This window comes from Scyliorhinus canicula, chromosome 20 (genome assembly GCF_902713615.1).
Source record: "Scyliorhinus canicula chromosome 20, sScyCan1.1, whole genome shotgun sequence".
Classification (NCBI taxonomy): domain Eukaryota; kingdom Metazoa; phylum Chordata; class Chondrichthyes; order Carcharhiniformes; family Scyliorhinidae; genus Scyliorhinus; species Scyliorhinus canicula.
This window is the reverse complement of record NC_052165.1, coordinates 54,228,441-54,246,552: the sequence shown is the minus strand read 5'-3', so window position 1 is coordinate 54,246,552 and position 18,112 is coordinate 54,228,441. Positions and strand designations below refer to the sequence as shown.

Below are 18,112 nucleotides of genomic sequence, written 5' to 3'. Positions count from 1 at the left end.
CAGTTGATAGTGTTCCCATGTACCTGCTGCTCTTGTCCTTCTAGATGGTAGTGTTTGTGGGTTTGGAAGGCAGTGCCTTGATGAGTTATTGTAGTGTATCTTGTAGATGATATAAACTACTACTACAGTACGTCGGTGGTGGAGGGGGTAAATGTTTGTGGATGCGGTGCCAATTAAGTGGGCTGCTTTGCATCTATATCTGGGATCAAGTGGTTTCTGCAAATGCCTTGAAGTTAGAACAAAGTTCTTTTGGGCATTACAAAACACTTCCTGTAAGCTTTAGAAACTTTACACACCTTTAGAAACCACCATTTTTATAATTGCAGCAGTAGACAGTAGAATCAATCAGCAATTAAAATGAAGACAGTTGATAATCCCTTTAAATAACATTGGTGGTGCCTGAGTAAACACTTGAAGTGAGAGCCAAGGCCTTAGCTATGTGCCACATTAGTCTTGTAGTTCCTCAACTCTGAAAACAAAACTAAAACACACCCTGCTGATCTGAAAACCAGCTCTGAAAACGAAACTAAAACACACCATGACTAAACAGCCTAAAACAAAAGTAAAAAGCTGACAGACAGCCCAGCTCCACCCACACTCTGACATCACTGATAAACACCCATTTCTTAAAGGTACATTTCTTAAACACCCATTTCTTAAAGGTACTCACATGACAATACCTACAAATATATTGGCTGAATTAGGGTCCTTCACAGAGGCCAGCAGCTGTTATCATACCAGTTTCATTTTCAATTTCTGGTCAACCAATTAGCCCAAAATTATCTCAAAACCTTTGTTCTCTCTTCCCGAGAGTGCCTTAAAGTACTGGTATCGAATTAGTTTGTATTTGTGTGGATAAAGGAAGAGCCTCCTCAAATTATCCCCTTTATACTTCAAGTATAAATTGTCCTCATTTGCAAATGGCTACCATCCTGATTGCAGTGTCATGACCAGTGAGATAAAATCAAATTGTGATGTATACAGAAGATACAGCACCAGTCCTCGCAAAAATATTTACCTAATACATGGAGGTATCTCAAAATGAATATCCAAACCTTGTAGGACATCCAACCAATGTGAATCATTTCCTAATAACCAATTTCTTTCAGACCTGCATCCAACTGCTTTTTGAATATTTTGAATTTCATTTACCTTGGGAAGCAGATTATTACACACATTGATCTCTTTTGAATTAAAAATCTTTCTAATGTCTGGTTTCATTAACTTTCACTAATGTAAATTTAAGTCCTGTAGTACTACAAGCCTGACATAATTCGAAGTAATAGCCTGGGTTTATTTATCCGTTCCACTCAGTATTTATACACCTGAATGAGTTTTCGCTTTAACCTTTTCTCTGGATCATAGAACTTGATCCTCTAATCATTACCCATATCTCATCTATATTGTATTTGGCATCATCCATGTTTTTTTTTTCTCTTTCTCCTTTCCAATGCATTTATGTCCTTTTTCTAGCCCGGTGACCTACTTTGAACACAGTTTTCCAGATGTGTACTGAACAGTACATAATAATGTCTTAGAATAACATCTGTATGCTTGTATTCTTAAACCAGGATCCCTGAAATTTTTTGAAGAAGAGTAGACAGATTGTCCTGATGTTCTAGTCAATATTTGTTCCTCCACCAGTTCCGCTGAAAACTGAATATTCTATCGTTTATCACCTTGCCGTGTGGAAATTGGTTACCATTTTTAGCCTATAAAACAGCATTGTCCACCCTTCAAAAATGCTTTGTTGATTGTAGTGTGTTTTGGAATATATTGAGTTATGAAAGGTGCTGTATAAAATTTAGAATCTGTTTCTTGTTTGATACAGATCAGTTTGGTAATGATGGTGGTAGGAACAGAGTTAGGTTTTTCAGAATTAGGAATGATCAGAAATTAAGCTCTCATGTTAAAGGTAACAAGCCAAAAAGTTCAGTTGGGGGGTGGGGGGTGCTCCTATTTCAAATCATCACATCTTCATTGTTCTAAAATGCTTGTGGGTTTATCAGGCTGCCTTAATTTTGTTGCTTTTGTTTGGTAGAAGGCACTGTGACTGCTGTCATGAGATACAAATCCTTCCATATTTTTTATGTGATGTTGGGTGTCAGTAACTTATTATTTTATGTTAATTTTTACATTTTTATTTGTGGCTGTATTGCAGATTTCCCCCCTCTCCCTCCCATGCTTCTGTTAAATATCAGCTTTGTGGTGACAGCTTTCAAGCTTTGCTTGTTCTAATGGTGGTGGTCATATTTTCTGTGGCAACTTACCCCTATTTTGGTGGCTTATACCGACCTTCTCTTTCTCCAGCAGATCATCCAGTCATTATTAGAACTGAACCAGAATCGCAGTAAACTGAAGCTGTACATCGGACACCTCATGGCTCTGTGTCAGGACCGTGACTCTCAGATTCTTCAAGGATTGACACCACCCCCATCATATGGAATTGATAACAACAGGGCAACGTGGGAAGAAGAGTTGCAGAAGATGAGCTCAGAGCAGGTAAGAGAAAAATGTAAATAATAACTGCCAAGTATGATTTTAGTTTCTTCAGACAGACATTGATATTTGGTACATTCCCATTTTCCATCCATTCCCTGATCAGTGTCTAAAATTGCCCAAACAATGATTCAACAACCTTTTGAATTAATAATCCTGTAAATGCACAATATAATGCTTATTTATTTCTGCTACAGAAAAGGTTTATTTGAAATGTGATGGTTTGAAGCAGTCATTTTAAAATGATTCCAAAGCCAAGACTGTGTTACTCATATTGTGATTTTATGCTACAGCGGGGATCCAATAAACTATAAAAGGCCCCAGGGTGCTTTCCTCATTCCTAATATAGATGTCAACACGCTCAGCTGGTCTAGTGTCACAACAGTTACCATAATATGCTACCCATTAAATTCGCAAATTCCCAGGGTTTTGAGAGGAGAAACAGAAATCTTTCCCTTCAAAAGATGGGCAGGAGAGAGGGAGAGCAGAATGAGTGAGTGAAGCTGAGGGGCTCAGCTGTATTCTGTTGTCATTGATAATACAGTATTGTAGATGTGTTGTGTCATTAAAGAAAATTGGAATGACCTTGTTGATTTCAACACATTTGCCGGTGTCTTTCTTAAAGCTAGTTTACACTTGTCACAGAAAAACGGATGGAATCATTGTATGAAAATATAGAACGTAATGCTCAACTACAGAGTTCCATATATTAAAAACAGAATTTCATTGACTGGTTGTTGCTGATGCGTAGTAAGAGGAAGAGTGAATACTTTAGGAGGGTATTCACCTCGACGTTGCTCTTTTAATTCAATTCAACAAATTCTCTGAGCGACAGGTATTGTTTATTGAAAACATTTAAAGTTCTGCCTAAGATCTTTTTTGCTACATTTCTACAAACCAGCAAGGTTTACTGCAATGATGAAGGGTCCATTATATTTGCAAGCAAATGTTACATTTTCTTGACATTTCTGAGATACCCAACAATGTGTCTGTTAACTAGTTGTTATTATTTCAATCTGTAACTTGTATTTTGAAAGAAATCATCACTTTTCATTTACCTGGTGAGACTCAAAGGATCCCAAGGGCAGGATTCCCCGACGCCCCACCGGGTCGGCGAATCGCCGGGGGTCGGCGTGAATCCCGCCCCCGCCGTCCTCCGAATTCTCCGGCCCCCCAAAAGTCGGCGAGGCGCGAATCCCGCCGCCCGCCTCGGAGAATGGCGGGGACCTGCGCGACTAATGGGCCCCAGGGCTGCCCTAATTCTCCAGCCCGCGATGAGCCGAAGTCCGGCTGGTTTTTTGCCAGTCCCGCCGGCGGGACCTGGCGGGCTCCGGGGTCCTGGAAGGGGGCACGGGGCAATCTGGGGCGTGCCCCCACGGAGGCCTGGCCCTTGATCGGGGCCCACCGATCCATGGGCGGGCCTGTGCCGTGGGGGCACTCTTTTCCTACACGTCGGCCATGTCAGCCTCCGCGATGGCCGATGCGTAGGTGAACCCGCACATGCGCGGGGATGACGTCAGCAGCCGCTGACGTTACCACGCATGCGCGGACTCTCGGAGGCTGGCGGAGTCCCTTCAGCCCGGCTGGTGTGGCGCCATAGGCCTTCCACACCAGCCGGTGGGGCGCAAACCACTCCGGCGCCGGCCTAGCCCCTGATGGCGCGGAGGATTCCGCACCTTTGGGGCGGGCTGATGCCGGAGTAGTTCACGCCACTCCGTCCCGCCGGGACCCCCCGCCCCGTCGGGTACGGGAGAATCCCACCCCATATGTTTGGATAATCATTTTCATCAATAATATGAGGTTGTTAAGCACAAAGCCAATGTTTTATTCACACTTAATTCTTATTTTATATTCTATTAACAGCAACAACTTCTATTTATCTAGCACCTTTTAAAGAAATAAAATGTTTCAAGGTGTTTCACAGGAGAATTTTAAACCTGTATTGTAAAATACGGTAATGCAGGATGAGCATCAACCTAGGTAAAACTTAAACATCAGCGCGTTGTCACTTGGTTATCAAGAGGCTGGTATCACAAGTACTTTACCAATCTTTAAATCACCTCTGATCTCCAGGAATGCATTTGGTCAAAATTTATTTTCTTCATCTGCAGTGGATACCACAATATTTTGCTGCTTGAAAAAATACAAATGTAACCAATATAATGTGACGCATCCAGCAGTTTTCGTAACACGCCAATCATAAGGCTCGCTCACCATTTCATCAATTGTGGGTTGCCTGGTCAACTTGTGAAGATTTTAATCACAGTTTGTCACTGGCCTCAATGACCCCTCTGTATTTTTCCTCTCCTAAAATTGGAATCGATTTCGACTCTTTGCAAACTTTAAACCTTTTATCATTAACCCTGAAGTTGTTGCCATCATACATTTGCACTGATGATTGAAAGCTTCAGATTTCATTGCCTTTATGAATTAAAGCCAAAGGGAACCTGTTTTTTTTATTCTCTAGGATAGAGTTGTCTTAAAGTAAAAAAGGAAAAGAGACATTCCATATTATTATGGCACTGTGTTCCGAAAGCCACATTTATCCACAGAAACTGAGTTTCTGCTGCTCTTCTGCTGACGTTACAGTAGCTCAGCAGCAAACATTTCAGCTAATTCAAGAACTGTGTAATTCAGAAAGTTAGGCTGAGAGTTGATCCACTGTTCACAATCCACACATACCATCCAAGGTATGATGGCAAGCTAGGGTGGTGTGATGATATGATCTGCATACTCGTCTGCCATTGGGCCAGAACGTCGGCTTACCATTGGCCCTGGTCAGTCATGTGCCTCTCGACCGATTGGCCGAGAGGCTGAGTTAACCACGCCTCTATCAACGAGGTATAAATGCTCAGAAGCCTGACGATCGTTCCTTTCCACTGTAGACGATCGGCAGGCTGTGTTCTAGTTAATTAAAGCCTGACATTGGTAAATCACTCGCCTCGCGTGCAATCGATGGTGCATCAGGTGGCACAGTGGCTAGCACTGTTGCTTCACAATGCCAGGGTCCTGGGTTCAATTCCGGCCTTGGGTCACTGTCTGTGTGGAGTTTGCACTTTGTCCCCGTGCCTGCGTGGGTTCCCTCCGGGAGCTCTGGTTTCCTCCCACATTCCAAAAATGTGTAAGTTGGGTGGATTGATCATGCTAAGTTGCCCCTTGGTGTCCAAAGATGTGTGGGTTAATTGGGGTTACTGTGTTACAGGGATAGGGTGGGGGCCTGGTTAGGATGCTCTTTCAAGGGGTCGGTGCAGACTCTTTGATTCGAATGGCCTCTTTCTGCACTGGAGGGATTCTAAGAACAGAAGAAATTGGAGCAGAAGTAAAGCATATGGCCCCTTGAGCCTGCTCCACCATTCAGTATGATCATGGCTGATCTTCTGCCTCAATTGCACTATCCTTTCTGCATTATTCCTTGATTGCCTGAGAGATCGGAAATCAGTCTATCGTTCCGTTGAATATACTCAGCAGTGGGGCATCCACAACCCTCTGAGTAGAGATTTCCTCAGTGAGGAAGTTCTGTCCCATCTCAGTCAGGGGAAACAACCTCTCAATGTCTACCCTGTCAAGCCCTTTCAAAGTCTTGTATGTTTCAATGAAATCACCTTTCATTTTCATTCTTCTCAGCTCCAGTGATTATAGGTCCAATTTTACTCAGCCTCTCTTCGTATGAAAACCCTTAATTCCAGGAACCAATCTAGTAAACCTTGGCTGTCTGCTTTTAAGATATGTATATTGTTGCTTTGTTATGGAGACCAAAACTGCACATGGTACACCATGTGTGATTTCACCAAAACCAATAAAACTTCCTTATTCCTTATTCTTGTACTCTAGCTCCTGGCAAAAAAGATCAATATGCCATTTGACAACCTAATTGCTTACTGTACCTGAATGCTAACTTTGTGTGCTCCTTGTATGAGTCCACTTTTTAAATCGATTTTGCTTTTATATTCAAAATTGATAGCTTCACAATCCCCCCCCCAAGTTAAACTCTATCTGCTACCTTGTTGCCCACACACGTAATCTGTCTGAGCCTCTTTATGTCCTCCTCACAGCTTGCACTTTCACCTAGCTCTGTATTGTCAGCAAATTTGGATACACTTGGTTTCTTTGTCTAAGATGATATAGATTGTAAATAACTGACTTCCCAGCACTGATCCATGCAGCGCTTTGTTAATTACAGCCTGACAGCTTGAAAATGCTCATTTCGGCAGCACGGTGGCTCAGTGGGTTAGCCCTGTAGCCTCACGGCGCCGAGGTCCCAGGTTCGATCCCGGCTCTGGGTCACTGTCTGCCCTGTGTTAGAACATAGAACAGTACAGCACAGAACAGGCCCTTCGGCCCTCGATGTTGTGCCGAGCAATGATCACCCTACTTAAACCCACGTAACCCGTATACCCGTAACCCAACAATCCCCCCATTAACCTTACACTACGGGCAATTTAGCATGGCCAATCCACCTAACCCTAATCTTTGGACTGTGGGAGGAAACCGGAGCACCCGGAGGAAACCCACGCACACACAGGGAGGACGTGCAAACTCCACACAGACAGTGACCCAGCCGGGAATCGAACCTGGGACCCTGGAGCTGTGAAGCATTGATGCTAACCACCATGCTCCCGTGAGGCCACGTGTTTGTATGGGTTTTGCCCCCACAACCCAAAGATGTGCAGGCTAGGTGGATTGGCCACGCTAAATTGCCCCTTAATTGGAAAAAATGAATTGGGTACTCTAAATTTATTTAAAAAAAAGAAAATGCTCATTTCTCCCTATTCTCACATCCCCACTCACGTCCACAGATTTCCCGACGTTTTGGGAGTGCCCACAATGGAAACCCGATTGGCCAGCTGTCGGGACGGAGGATCCAACTGGCGGCGGGGGTGCGCCGCACCAGCAAACGGGAGCAGCGGAACGGATAATCCCACCCCTCATACTTTTCTCTGCTGATATTAATTACCCCATGTTCCTCACTCTTGCCAGCCCCTTGATTATTCCCTAATTGTAGTATGTTATTTGTGTCTTTTGTGAAGACAGATGCAGAATATTTATTCAACATCTATGCCATTTCTTCATTCCCTCTCCAGTCCTTTTAGAAGACCAGCATCTAGTTTAGCTCCTGCTTGGAAACCTCTTTCAATTAGTTTTTAATTCAGATAGGTCTACCCTCATTCCATTTTTTCCAATTTCAGCAACTTTCAGGTCACGCTTTAGTTTTGAAAATTGTCCCTCATGCTTGCTACTATTCTTCCCAATATTTTGCACCTCTTTTTATCTATCACTACCCTTTGCTTTCTTAGTAAGTTATACTATTGGACAAAGCATTAAGTAAGAAATAATTGGAGTTTGTTACAAAGGCAATGTAATAATTGTGGGAGACTTTAATCTTAATTGACAAAAGTAGTCTGGCAGATGTGTTTGTAGAATGATTTTATAACAGTTTCCTTGAACCAGTTAGGAATAAAGATATTATAGTTCGAGCATTCAGGGTTGAGTATTTATGTCATAGTAAAAAATCCTCTGGCAAAAGGTCTTTATAGTACAATTGAATTCAATGTTAAGTTTGACTGCCATACTCGAGTCCAAATCAAGGATCTAAAACTTAAACAAAGCCAATTACATCAGTATGAGGGGAGAGTTGGCAAAGGTTGGCCACCTTTGCTACTTTGATCCAGCCATCGGAAGCACATCGAGAGGACATCAATGCACCGCTCAATGATGCATAGGGCATCCATCAAAGCGCGGATGCACCTGTAGGCACATGTTCAAGAGATTCTAGACAGGTTCCCGGCCCCCGAAAATACCCAAAGGCATAAAAATTCATGGCAACTATCACCTTGATGGCCACCGGGAGCAGGTATCCTCCTCCAAACCACCACAATGTCAGGTAAGGCACAGTCTCCTTGGTTAGCCAGAGTCTTTGGTGGCATAGGCAGCCCGGTATCTCCTCAAAGGACAGACGCTGATGGTATACACATGCCACCTTTGCACGTCCTCCTCTGCCTGTTGGACGGCCAGCACTGGAGTCTCAACGACTGGCTCCTGCTCTTCTGGGGAAGGCTCCTCTTGTGCAAGGTCCTCCCTGAGCAAGCCCTGTGCTCCAGTCTGCATGTGCCCACAATGACAGCTGCAGCCAGATAGATGGCGAGCATTCCTGGCTGTACTCCAAAATTAATTTTCTGCAGGGCAGGGAAAAGAGAAGACATGATAGCAAGATGAGTATTCCCTTACCTATCCAGATCCAACAGGTTTCATGGTGACTGAGTAGCACCTCAGCTCCACAATCCACATTCTCCCGCCCTCAGCCATTCTCGCGGATATGCAGCTTTCCACACTGCACCTCTTTCATCAGTAGTGAGTGGCACTGCGGAGCCCCTATCCTCACCACCATCCCTGTCCACGGGGGTACCGGCGGCTGCCACAACCTGTGTCAGCGACAGGTTCTGCAGCCCCTGTCCTGCCAAAGGCCATGGTGCATGTGTCCTTTGTTTAGGGTGGGCTCTGCTATTACCCTGCTTCCTCTGCAATGGGGCTGCAATTCTGATGAGTGCACTGAGAAGTGTCAACAGCTGGTGGGTCAAGGATTGAGTTTGGCAATACCCATCCCATTTATGGGTTAGCTGGAGTCTGAGGATTTCCAGACGGGTGACCTGGGTGGGGTCCTAAATGACCAGAGGCTCTGTGAATATTGACAGGACACAGTGAGCAGTCAGCAGAGTGAACAGCCAGTGGCCTGTAACTTGTATCAAATGGGTGAATACTGCAGCAATGGCAGTCTGAGCCAGGCCACCCCAATCCCGAGAGGAATACCCCAAATCCACGGAGTGTCAGCAAGTCAACCCCACCACTCCGCCCTTGTGACATGTGTCTGATGCACCACCTTTAGTTATATGAGCCCAAACCTTGCACATGTCGAGGCGGCATTTCCGTTCTGCAGGGCTTCATACCACATTCCCTGCTCCACTTTCCTCCCAAGTCCTTCCTCCCACTTGGCCTTAATCCCCCTCAAAATGCCACTGGATACCCATCCGGCCCAGGTGTCTTCCCGACTGCATACTGTAAATCATCTTCTTAACTTTCTCTACCCCCAACGGCTCCTCAACTCTTCTCAACACTCCAACCACTCCAAAAACTCCAGAATATCCAAATTATCTTCCGGCTGCTCTGAACTGCACAACTTCAAACACCGTTCACCTTCTCCGGTGCCGACACCAGCCCCTCCTCTCAAACCTGGATAATTTCACGGGAAGCCGCCCGCTCGCCAGCAGATGACTGGCCTTCTCCCTGTAATCATAAACTGCCCCTTCGCCAGTCTAACTGTCGCACCGCCTTATCGATAGACACCAGATCAAACTGTGTCTGCAACAGCTTCTCACTGGCTAAATGCTCTGGAGTAGGATCCTCCAAATACTTCCCATCCACCTCCAATATCTCATTCACCAACTGCTCACATTCCTTCCTTGCTTCCCTATCTGCCTGAGCCTTATATCCCTTCAGAGCCTCCCACACTACCGAGTGCGAAACCTCACCATTCTTGTTAAACTCTATGTACTCATACACCACCTTGGCCACCGTACACAAAAATCCAGATCCACTAACACCCCACATCCAAATTCCATACCAGCAACAACGACTCCGCCCCCACCTCATGTTCATTAAATCAATATCACCACAGTTCAGCCCATAAATGCTCGCCAAAATCAAGTGATTTATCCTCCAACACCCTTTAACCATAACATACCTTCCCTCTCCCCCCAGTCCGCTATCGCCTTCTCCACCTGGAAACAAATTCTCTTATTAATCAAGGCTGTCACCCCCCCATGTTCTAGTATTAAATCCCGAATTAAACACCTGACTAACCCAAGTCTTACCTGGTCCTTCGTTCGCAAGTGGACCTCCTGCAACAGCACCACGTCGGTCCTCAGATTCTTTACGTGTAGAAAACCCCTCACCTGTTACCGGGCCTCCCAACCCTCAGACATTCCACATCACCAGCCGGAAAGAGAGGAGCTCTCACTCCCCCTCCTCCTGCTCTCGGCCATCCCCCCCCACCACCACCCCGGGGGAAATGTTCCCATCCCTTTCCTACCCGAATTCCACAGCCTGAAGCCCATACAAGTTGACGCTATACCCACCCAACAGGTGGACCCACTACCCCCTCCTCTTCCCAGTAATCTCCCATCCAATTCCTCTTGAAACCACCTCGTTCCCCACAATCTCCCACACCCCCACCATTCACACCTCCTAGGCATGCCAAAACCTGCCTAAACAGGTTCAGCGAGCTAAAGCCCCTCCCCTCACTTTGCTCCCGATCACTAGCGAAATGCAGCTTTGCTGGAAAGGGAGCCCCTCCACCAGAGCCCCCTTCCCCCTACTCAAACAAAATAAATCAAGACCACTCCATCCCATCAAAGCACCCTAACACCTCAAAACACAACCCCCACACACCTCCACCCTTACCAATACCCATATTCAGCGCAAGGCCATCAAAACACCTAGACTAACAGAAAAAACAGGAAAATACAACTTTATCAAACATTTAACCCCCCCCCAACAGCAATGAAGTCTCTCTTTCACCATGCTCAATCCAGACCCAGTCCTTCTGCCTTTATGAACACCTTCACCGTCTCAAAGAAATGATCCATTGAGTTGTGTGTAACCCTCAATTTTGCCTGGTAGATAATTCCAAAGTGTACTCTACTCTTGTACAATGCCGCCTTTGCCCTGTGAAAGGCCGCCCACCTCTTCACCGCAAGATCTTGGTAAACACAAATGCTGGTGCCTTCTCCCATCATCTCTCATGTCTGCTTGGCCAACCTCAGCACCTTCTCCTTCAACTGATACCTCTGTAAGCAGACTATCACTGCCCTTGGTGACTCATTTGTTTGAAGTTACTGGTGGGCCCTATCCAACTCCACAAGGAGGGATGTCATCCCCCTCTCCCATGAGCTTCCTTTAGCATCATCGCAATAAACTTTGTTGGCCTCTGGCCTCCACTCCCTCAAGCAGCCCCTCTTTTCTCAAATTCTGCTGCAGCGATCAATTCTCAAGGTCCTCCACCTTGCTCTCAGCCCTTATTTCTGACCTCCACCTTGGCCATTTCAACTTCTAGCGAGGTGAGCCAGTCAGTGTGCCCTGACAGTGCCTCCTCCACCCACTTTAACACAACACCCTGCTCCCGCACTGCCTCCGATTTTCTTCCAAGTGACTCCCTGATTGGGGCCAGCAGACCTTCCACTGACTGCTTTGAGCGATTCCAGCATCTCCCTCTCATGGCTCTCGAAATGCTTGTTGAACTGTCATTCAAATTCCGCTGTCACCACCTCTGCTAGTGTCTCTACCATTATACAGGAGGCCCCACCCAGTGTGCTTGCCTTTGCCACCATCCTTGCCAAAGCACCTTTAACTATGCTCAACCCTGCTGTCACACTGGTGTTCAAATCCTTCTTTCCAGCATTCTTTCACTGGCTCTGAGACATCTTTGCCAACTAAGTCACCCCAGGACAGATTTTCTGAAGTTTTCCCCACAGAAAACGGGTGGAAAAGACCAAAAACCCAGGCTTCTAGTGGGAGCTACCCGACGTCCGACCCAATCTTGCATATCCCAACTGAAGTGACCGCTCAAATAATTCCCTTGCACCTTAAACCTTGCCCTCTTGAGTTTACTCAGCTACTCTGATATGGAAAGATTAAGGTCAAAACCTCATAATACACAGCCTAATGTTGCCAATCCATGTCACAGTGTCTTCAATATTTCAGATTTATCATTTTTTAAATCCGAGATTGTCAGTTGTACCTTAATTTCTCTAGCCCTGTCCACGGTGAGCTTCAGGTTATGAGCTTATTATGTGCATTTGACTTTCAATGAATTGCAAAATTTTAGGCTTTTCCCTCTCCCGTTTCCTGTTACATAATACTTTTTCCATATGATAATGACATTACAGCTTGAGAGTCACATAAACTGAATTTACAATAAGCAAATAATAGGCAATTCAATGACACCAGAGATTCACTACATGGTGTATCTGTGTGGTTAATGGTAGCTATTAAAAGGGCTTGGTTATTTTATAAACAAAATTTATTAAAACAAAAGGAAACAATATTTAAAGTTTTATTTCAGCTCTAACACTAACAGATTAAATGTCGTTTTTTAACCTTAACACACTCATTCCCATTAAACATCACTTTACAAAAAGATGCCACTCCCATGCCACTTACACATACAGGCCAAGACAATACTTACATTTACAAAGCAATTTTTCTTCTGTTGAGGACATTTGTTCAGTACCCTTTTCCAAAGCCTGCCTCGATGGCAACTTTCATGACTTCTCTGGTTGATTTGCACCACCTTCTCCCTGTAACTGTTCAGAACAGCATTCTTTTCTCTTTCTCTCTCTAAGCTCCGCCCAGCTCCTCAAACAAAGGTTCTCTCAGATTTCCAGACTTGAACTTATCATTATCTTGTCCACTCCCATTTCTGCAGATGAACAGAGCTATGCCATTGGTATGCAGCTAATCTCCCAGTGACAGACAAATAGGTCATCAGGCTATGTGCTGGGCTAATGGCTGGCCAAACAAGGTTGTCCAGAATGACAATAGATCTTGAGTGGATCATCCTTGCTGAACCAGTGCATTCTGTGTATTTCCACTAACAAGGTTAAGTCTGAATTGGAAAAGGCTCTGGGCATATTCCTCTAATTCGGCAGTCTTTACCTTCAGTCTGTTTAACCCTTAAATTGCCTGTTACATCTTGGACCCCATTTCTGGCCCCAAGTTCCTAACATCTCCCTGTCATGATAGTGAGAGCCTGACTACTTCTTCACAGGCGAAGAGGCATTTTGGATTGCTGTTGGACAACTCCCGGTGGCCATTTTGAAAGTTATTTGTTGGAGTCCTTGGGTACCATGCCAATGGGGGTTGGAGAAGAACTTACTGATCTTTAGAGAGGAAGCAAAATATATTGATGATAAAGCAACAGAAGTAACTATAGAGGCTTAAATAGTTGATTTGGTGCTTTGTAGTTGGGCATTATTATTGTCTTGTGCTCCAATTGGCATCATAATCTTTAACATAAACTGAAAATTCTGGAAATGCACAATGGGTTAATCGTTATCTGAAAATAGCAGAAATTATTATGAAAAGTCGAATGTGCACCCTTCATCAGAACTCATTGTAGCCAGTATTGGAAATGTGGTCTGCTCTTCCAAGCTGTTTGTGGATGCTCTGAACAGCACTAAGTGACAGGCAGCCTTTATATGTACCAATAATGAAGCTAACACACAAATTCTTTACATGATTTAATCACAGGGCTGGAAGCCTTGCACACAGCAGTCATAGAAAAGTAAGCGTTCTGCAGTACAAAATCAGTTTTCACCACAGAGGTTAACAACCAGCTTCAGGAAAAATTTGCTGTCAATGGAAATTTCCATTTGGCAAAGTTGACAGATCCAGTTGGTAAATGTACTGAGGAGATGACATCAACCTGCATCCTGTCAAGTCCATCTTGAGTAAATGTTACTTTGTACAAGGTTACAGTTATAAATCTTAAATGTCATCTCTCACACTGGGGCTTTACAGGGATAAAAATTACTTAATGATACGTGGACCTGTGCTTGATGTCATGCTCATTTATCTTGTGAATGGGTGACAGTACACTATTTCCAAAGCAATGTCAATTTGAGGGAAAAATAAAAATGCCAGAGTGTACTGATAAATTTTCAGCAGAATCCTCTCCATTAGATGGAAGGTTATAGTATAGTGTAATTAACAGTGAAATGTAATGACCTGGAATTCACAAAGTAATGATGATGGAACTGTCGGTGCTTTTTGTCATTACTCCGCTGAAACCAACTGTAACTTCTTAAATACTGCACATGCACATTAAACACAGAAATATCAAAGTTGCTCACAGAAATTCTACACTTCCCCATAGGGTGTGCTACTGAAGTTCCTACAGACTGAAATCTATTAGAATTTATCAAACTGATGAGACAGTCCACTTTTATGGTTTTTTTTGCCTTGCTGTAAAGATTCTTGAAATAGTTGCAGTTTGTTGAATGAGGTATAACTGGGTTTTTAACAAGTACTAGATAATTATTTCTGAACAACCTCTTTGGCCCAGAAAAACAAAATTTATAGGTATGAATGTTAAATTTCGCCATTATAATAAACAAATTGCACATATCTTAGAAAATAATTAAAGTTTATTTATGATATTTCGCCTTCTGCCTTAATCCAATGTATTTGTCGCAATCTTTATTTTGAACTCTGTAAAGTAACATTAAAAAGTTAAGGATAATCAGTGCATTGTACTTCCTGGTTTGCTATCTGTGAGAATGTTTCAATATGGTTGGATGCTTAAACGTCTTCATGACATTATTGTTACTGGATGCCTGGAGATACTGTTGACCTGGCGCCAGATTCAACTGAATGTCAGACAAGGTGAAATTCATACCACAGAATCGCTAAATCTTTATGGACAAGGTTTTTATGATGTCAGTGGCAAGTGCCATCGCAAAATCTGGGCCCGTATTCCTCTGTCTCGTGTAATGCAATGAACTGAGAGAAACCACTACCGATTGTGTGCACTAATCACACACCCACCAACAAATGTCACTTAACTCACCAGCAAGTGAAATGTTGAATGACATTTGTTAGTGTGGTGTGTGTGTGTATCAATCTGCAGCTGTAAGTTAAGTAAGATTTGATCTTCAAAAATGCAGTAAACCACTGTGTGTAAGATATTTATAAGTGCTTCACTGACCCATTTACACTATGGACTTGTACCAATGTTCATTCTATTGTGTGCTTGATACTCTCATGAATCTGGGTTTGAATGAAGATACTTGTCAAACACAAGCTACTAGTACACATTAGCACAGTGGTTAGCACTGTTGCTTCTCAGCGCCAGGGTCCCAGGTTCGATTCCTGGCTTGGGTCACTGTCGGTGTGGAGTCTGTATGTTCTTCCTGTGTCTGCGTGGGTTTCCTCCGGATGCTCCGGTTTCCTCCCACAATCCAAAGATGTGCATGTTGGGTGCATTGGCCATGCTAAATTGCCCTTAGTGGCCAAAAGAGTTGGGTGGGGTTGCTGGGTTGCGGGGATGAAGTGGAGGTGTGGGCTTAAGTAGGGTGCTCTTTTCAGGGCCTTGTGCAGACTCGATGGGCCGAATGGTCTCCTTCTGCACTGTAAATCCTATGATATAAGTGGTATATCACCAACTTTTGGAGTACTTTTTCTTCCCTTTTTTTGCCCCCTTCACTGAAATTTCCCAGCAGTGCTTATAATCCCTAGCTGGGAGGACACTTTGCTTCTAGGCATTACCTATGTGTGCTGATCATCTACGTGGTGCAGAGAGTGCATCCTGAATTGCTTCGCCTTTTAATTTATTTCTCTGTTCAATGAGAATCATTAGAGCTCCCCACCATGGTACAACTGCAATTGAGAGCTCTGCATCGGAAATCATAGCAAATACATCATGAGCCATCAGCCTCCCACCACTCATAAAAATACGTATCAATGTGTGGACAACTTTGTTATGTTTGCAAAATTGACACCATTCATCAGATAAATCCTGTGTTCCTGCTCCCGACCTGATGCTGGAGAGTTCATAGAGTTGAGGGTTCAATTGGGTCAAAGTGAAAAGGAAGAGATCCAAATGGAAGATGGAAACATTAACTGTTGCTGTTTTACCAGTAGCTTCACATTCCAATGTGAATCACAGAATTTAGTTTTTTTGGAGCCTTTTGTCAGTGCTGGATCAGAAATCCAGGCAGTTTCTGAGACCGCTAGCACCATCCCCACAAGGACTGCAGTAGTTCAAGAAAAAAGCTCCCTGCTATCTCCTCAGAACAAGTAGGGATGAGCTGTAAATTCTGCCTTGCCAGCATCACCTGTTTCCTGAGAAATAAAAATAAAACACAATATACTCTTCAGCTGAAGACCATGAGCTTGAGTACATATTATTTCAGCCAATTTCTTTTGCAATTTACTTGGGCCACTGCAGCACCATACCACTCAAAAGCAATGTTGAGGGGTGGAAGGGGAGGGGTGAGCATTGTCTTACATTTGCTACGCTTTATAGGATCATTGCTCCTGATTACCTGTTACAATACAGTGTTGCTAAGAACTACAAGAATGTCTTGGCAAAGATTTTCCTGACTTTCTGGTGTAAAATTATGTGAGTTGATCTGTTTGAGAAAAATAGGAAAGAGAGTAACGGACAGAAAATACAAGAAAGAACCAAAGGGATTTTTCGTGAAGCTCGAAGATATGTGTGTTTACTCCTATCTATATGAAGAGTTAAACAAGATCTAAAAGCTACCAAGTAATAGGTAATTAATATTGTCAGCTGTGTGCATAAAACACATGGGAAACATTAATAGAAGTGCACAGAAGGAGAAGCTATTTGGATGCAGAAGGTTAAGTTTAACAGGAAACAACCAGCCACTAACATTTTTACAGGGCACTTGGCCCTTGTAAATGCTTTCAATTTATAAGAAAAGGTTTTACTTTTTTTAAATCTTGAACTCATCAATTAGGCAGAAAGAAAATAATTTTTATAATGAAATAATTCAGACAATTACAATTACTGCGTCTAAAGGATTTACTTTATTCTGATATTCTAAATTTTTTAAAATACAGACAATAACAGAAGTAAGGAATTGTTTCAGATGTTTTTAATCCATGGAGAATTACAAATCAGTTTTGCAAAATTTCCATTTTTTGCAGAAAATACTATTTTTAAATCTTGCTTATCGCCACCATAAATTCAATTTCCCATCCCTTGTATTCTTCGAGATTGTTTCCAATTGGCCATCGTTCTGCATGGAGTCACACATTAGCAGACTTTACTGTGTATGTCTAGTCAATGGGCATCAATCCCTTAAATCATTTGGAATCAGAATAACAGGGGAGGACATAAAAGAGGAGCAAAATTTAAAAAGTTAGACTTTCTGTAAATAGAGAAACATTTCAGCTAACAGTTTGTTTTGGAAAATGTCTGCTGTCTTCAGAAATGGTATTTTGGCTGATTACTTGCTCTGTATGTAGCTGTGTGTGTGTCCTTGCCTGCATGTCTCTGTTTGTTTGTTTATTTTAAAAGCAATATCCTTCGAGAAGTCAGCTTGTTCCAGGAAATATAAACCATATCCTTATGGAAGGAGAGTCCACAATAAAATTCCAATAACACAAATTGTTATCTTTTTTTGAGGGCAAGTCCACAGAGTAGATCCAACTGACTATCATTCTAAGATATTCCCAGATTGCGTGAATAAATAGAAGATCTTTTTTGTATGGACCACACAGTTTGATAGTAACTGTTACATTTTGTATTTAAACTTTTAATTTTTCTCAACAAATTGTTATAACCATACTAAGTAGCATTAGTTATAAGTAAGACTGCAATCTAAAGAGGTTAAAAGGGCCCAAAATAAATAAATCCACAAAGCTGGTTGGCATTTATTTCAGGGTACTAAGAAAGACTAGGCAAGAGATTTACGAGGCATTGACAATCATTGACGGGGTCACTGGAAGTGAAGGAAGTACCAATAGATTAGAAACAGGCTAACGTGATTCTGCACTTTAAAAAGGGTGATTAAAAAGACTGGCAACTACAGAT

General features: G+C 43.2%; 1 protein-coding gene across 7 annotated transcripts in view; it reads left to right on the top strand.

Annotated features, from left to right (window-relative positions):
- The window catches only part of erc1b (ELKS/RAB6-interacting/CAST family member 1b), a 1,169,759-nt gene that overhangs the window by 1,120,822 nt on the left and 30,825 nt on the right, over positions 1-18,112 (top strand). For 4 of the 7 annotated variants that reach the window (XM_038780201.1, XM_038780202.1, XM_038780197.1 and 1 more), the window contains one exon: positions 2,311-2,502. In XM_038780201.1, the coding sequence (XP_038636129.1) occupies positions 2,311-2,502 (192 nt within the window). The remainder of the gene's footprint in view (positions 1-2,310; positions 2,503-18,112) is intronic. The other 3 variants (XM_038780204.1, XM_038780203.1, XM_038780199.1) reach the window with 1 other exon arrangement.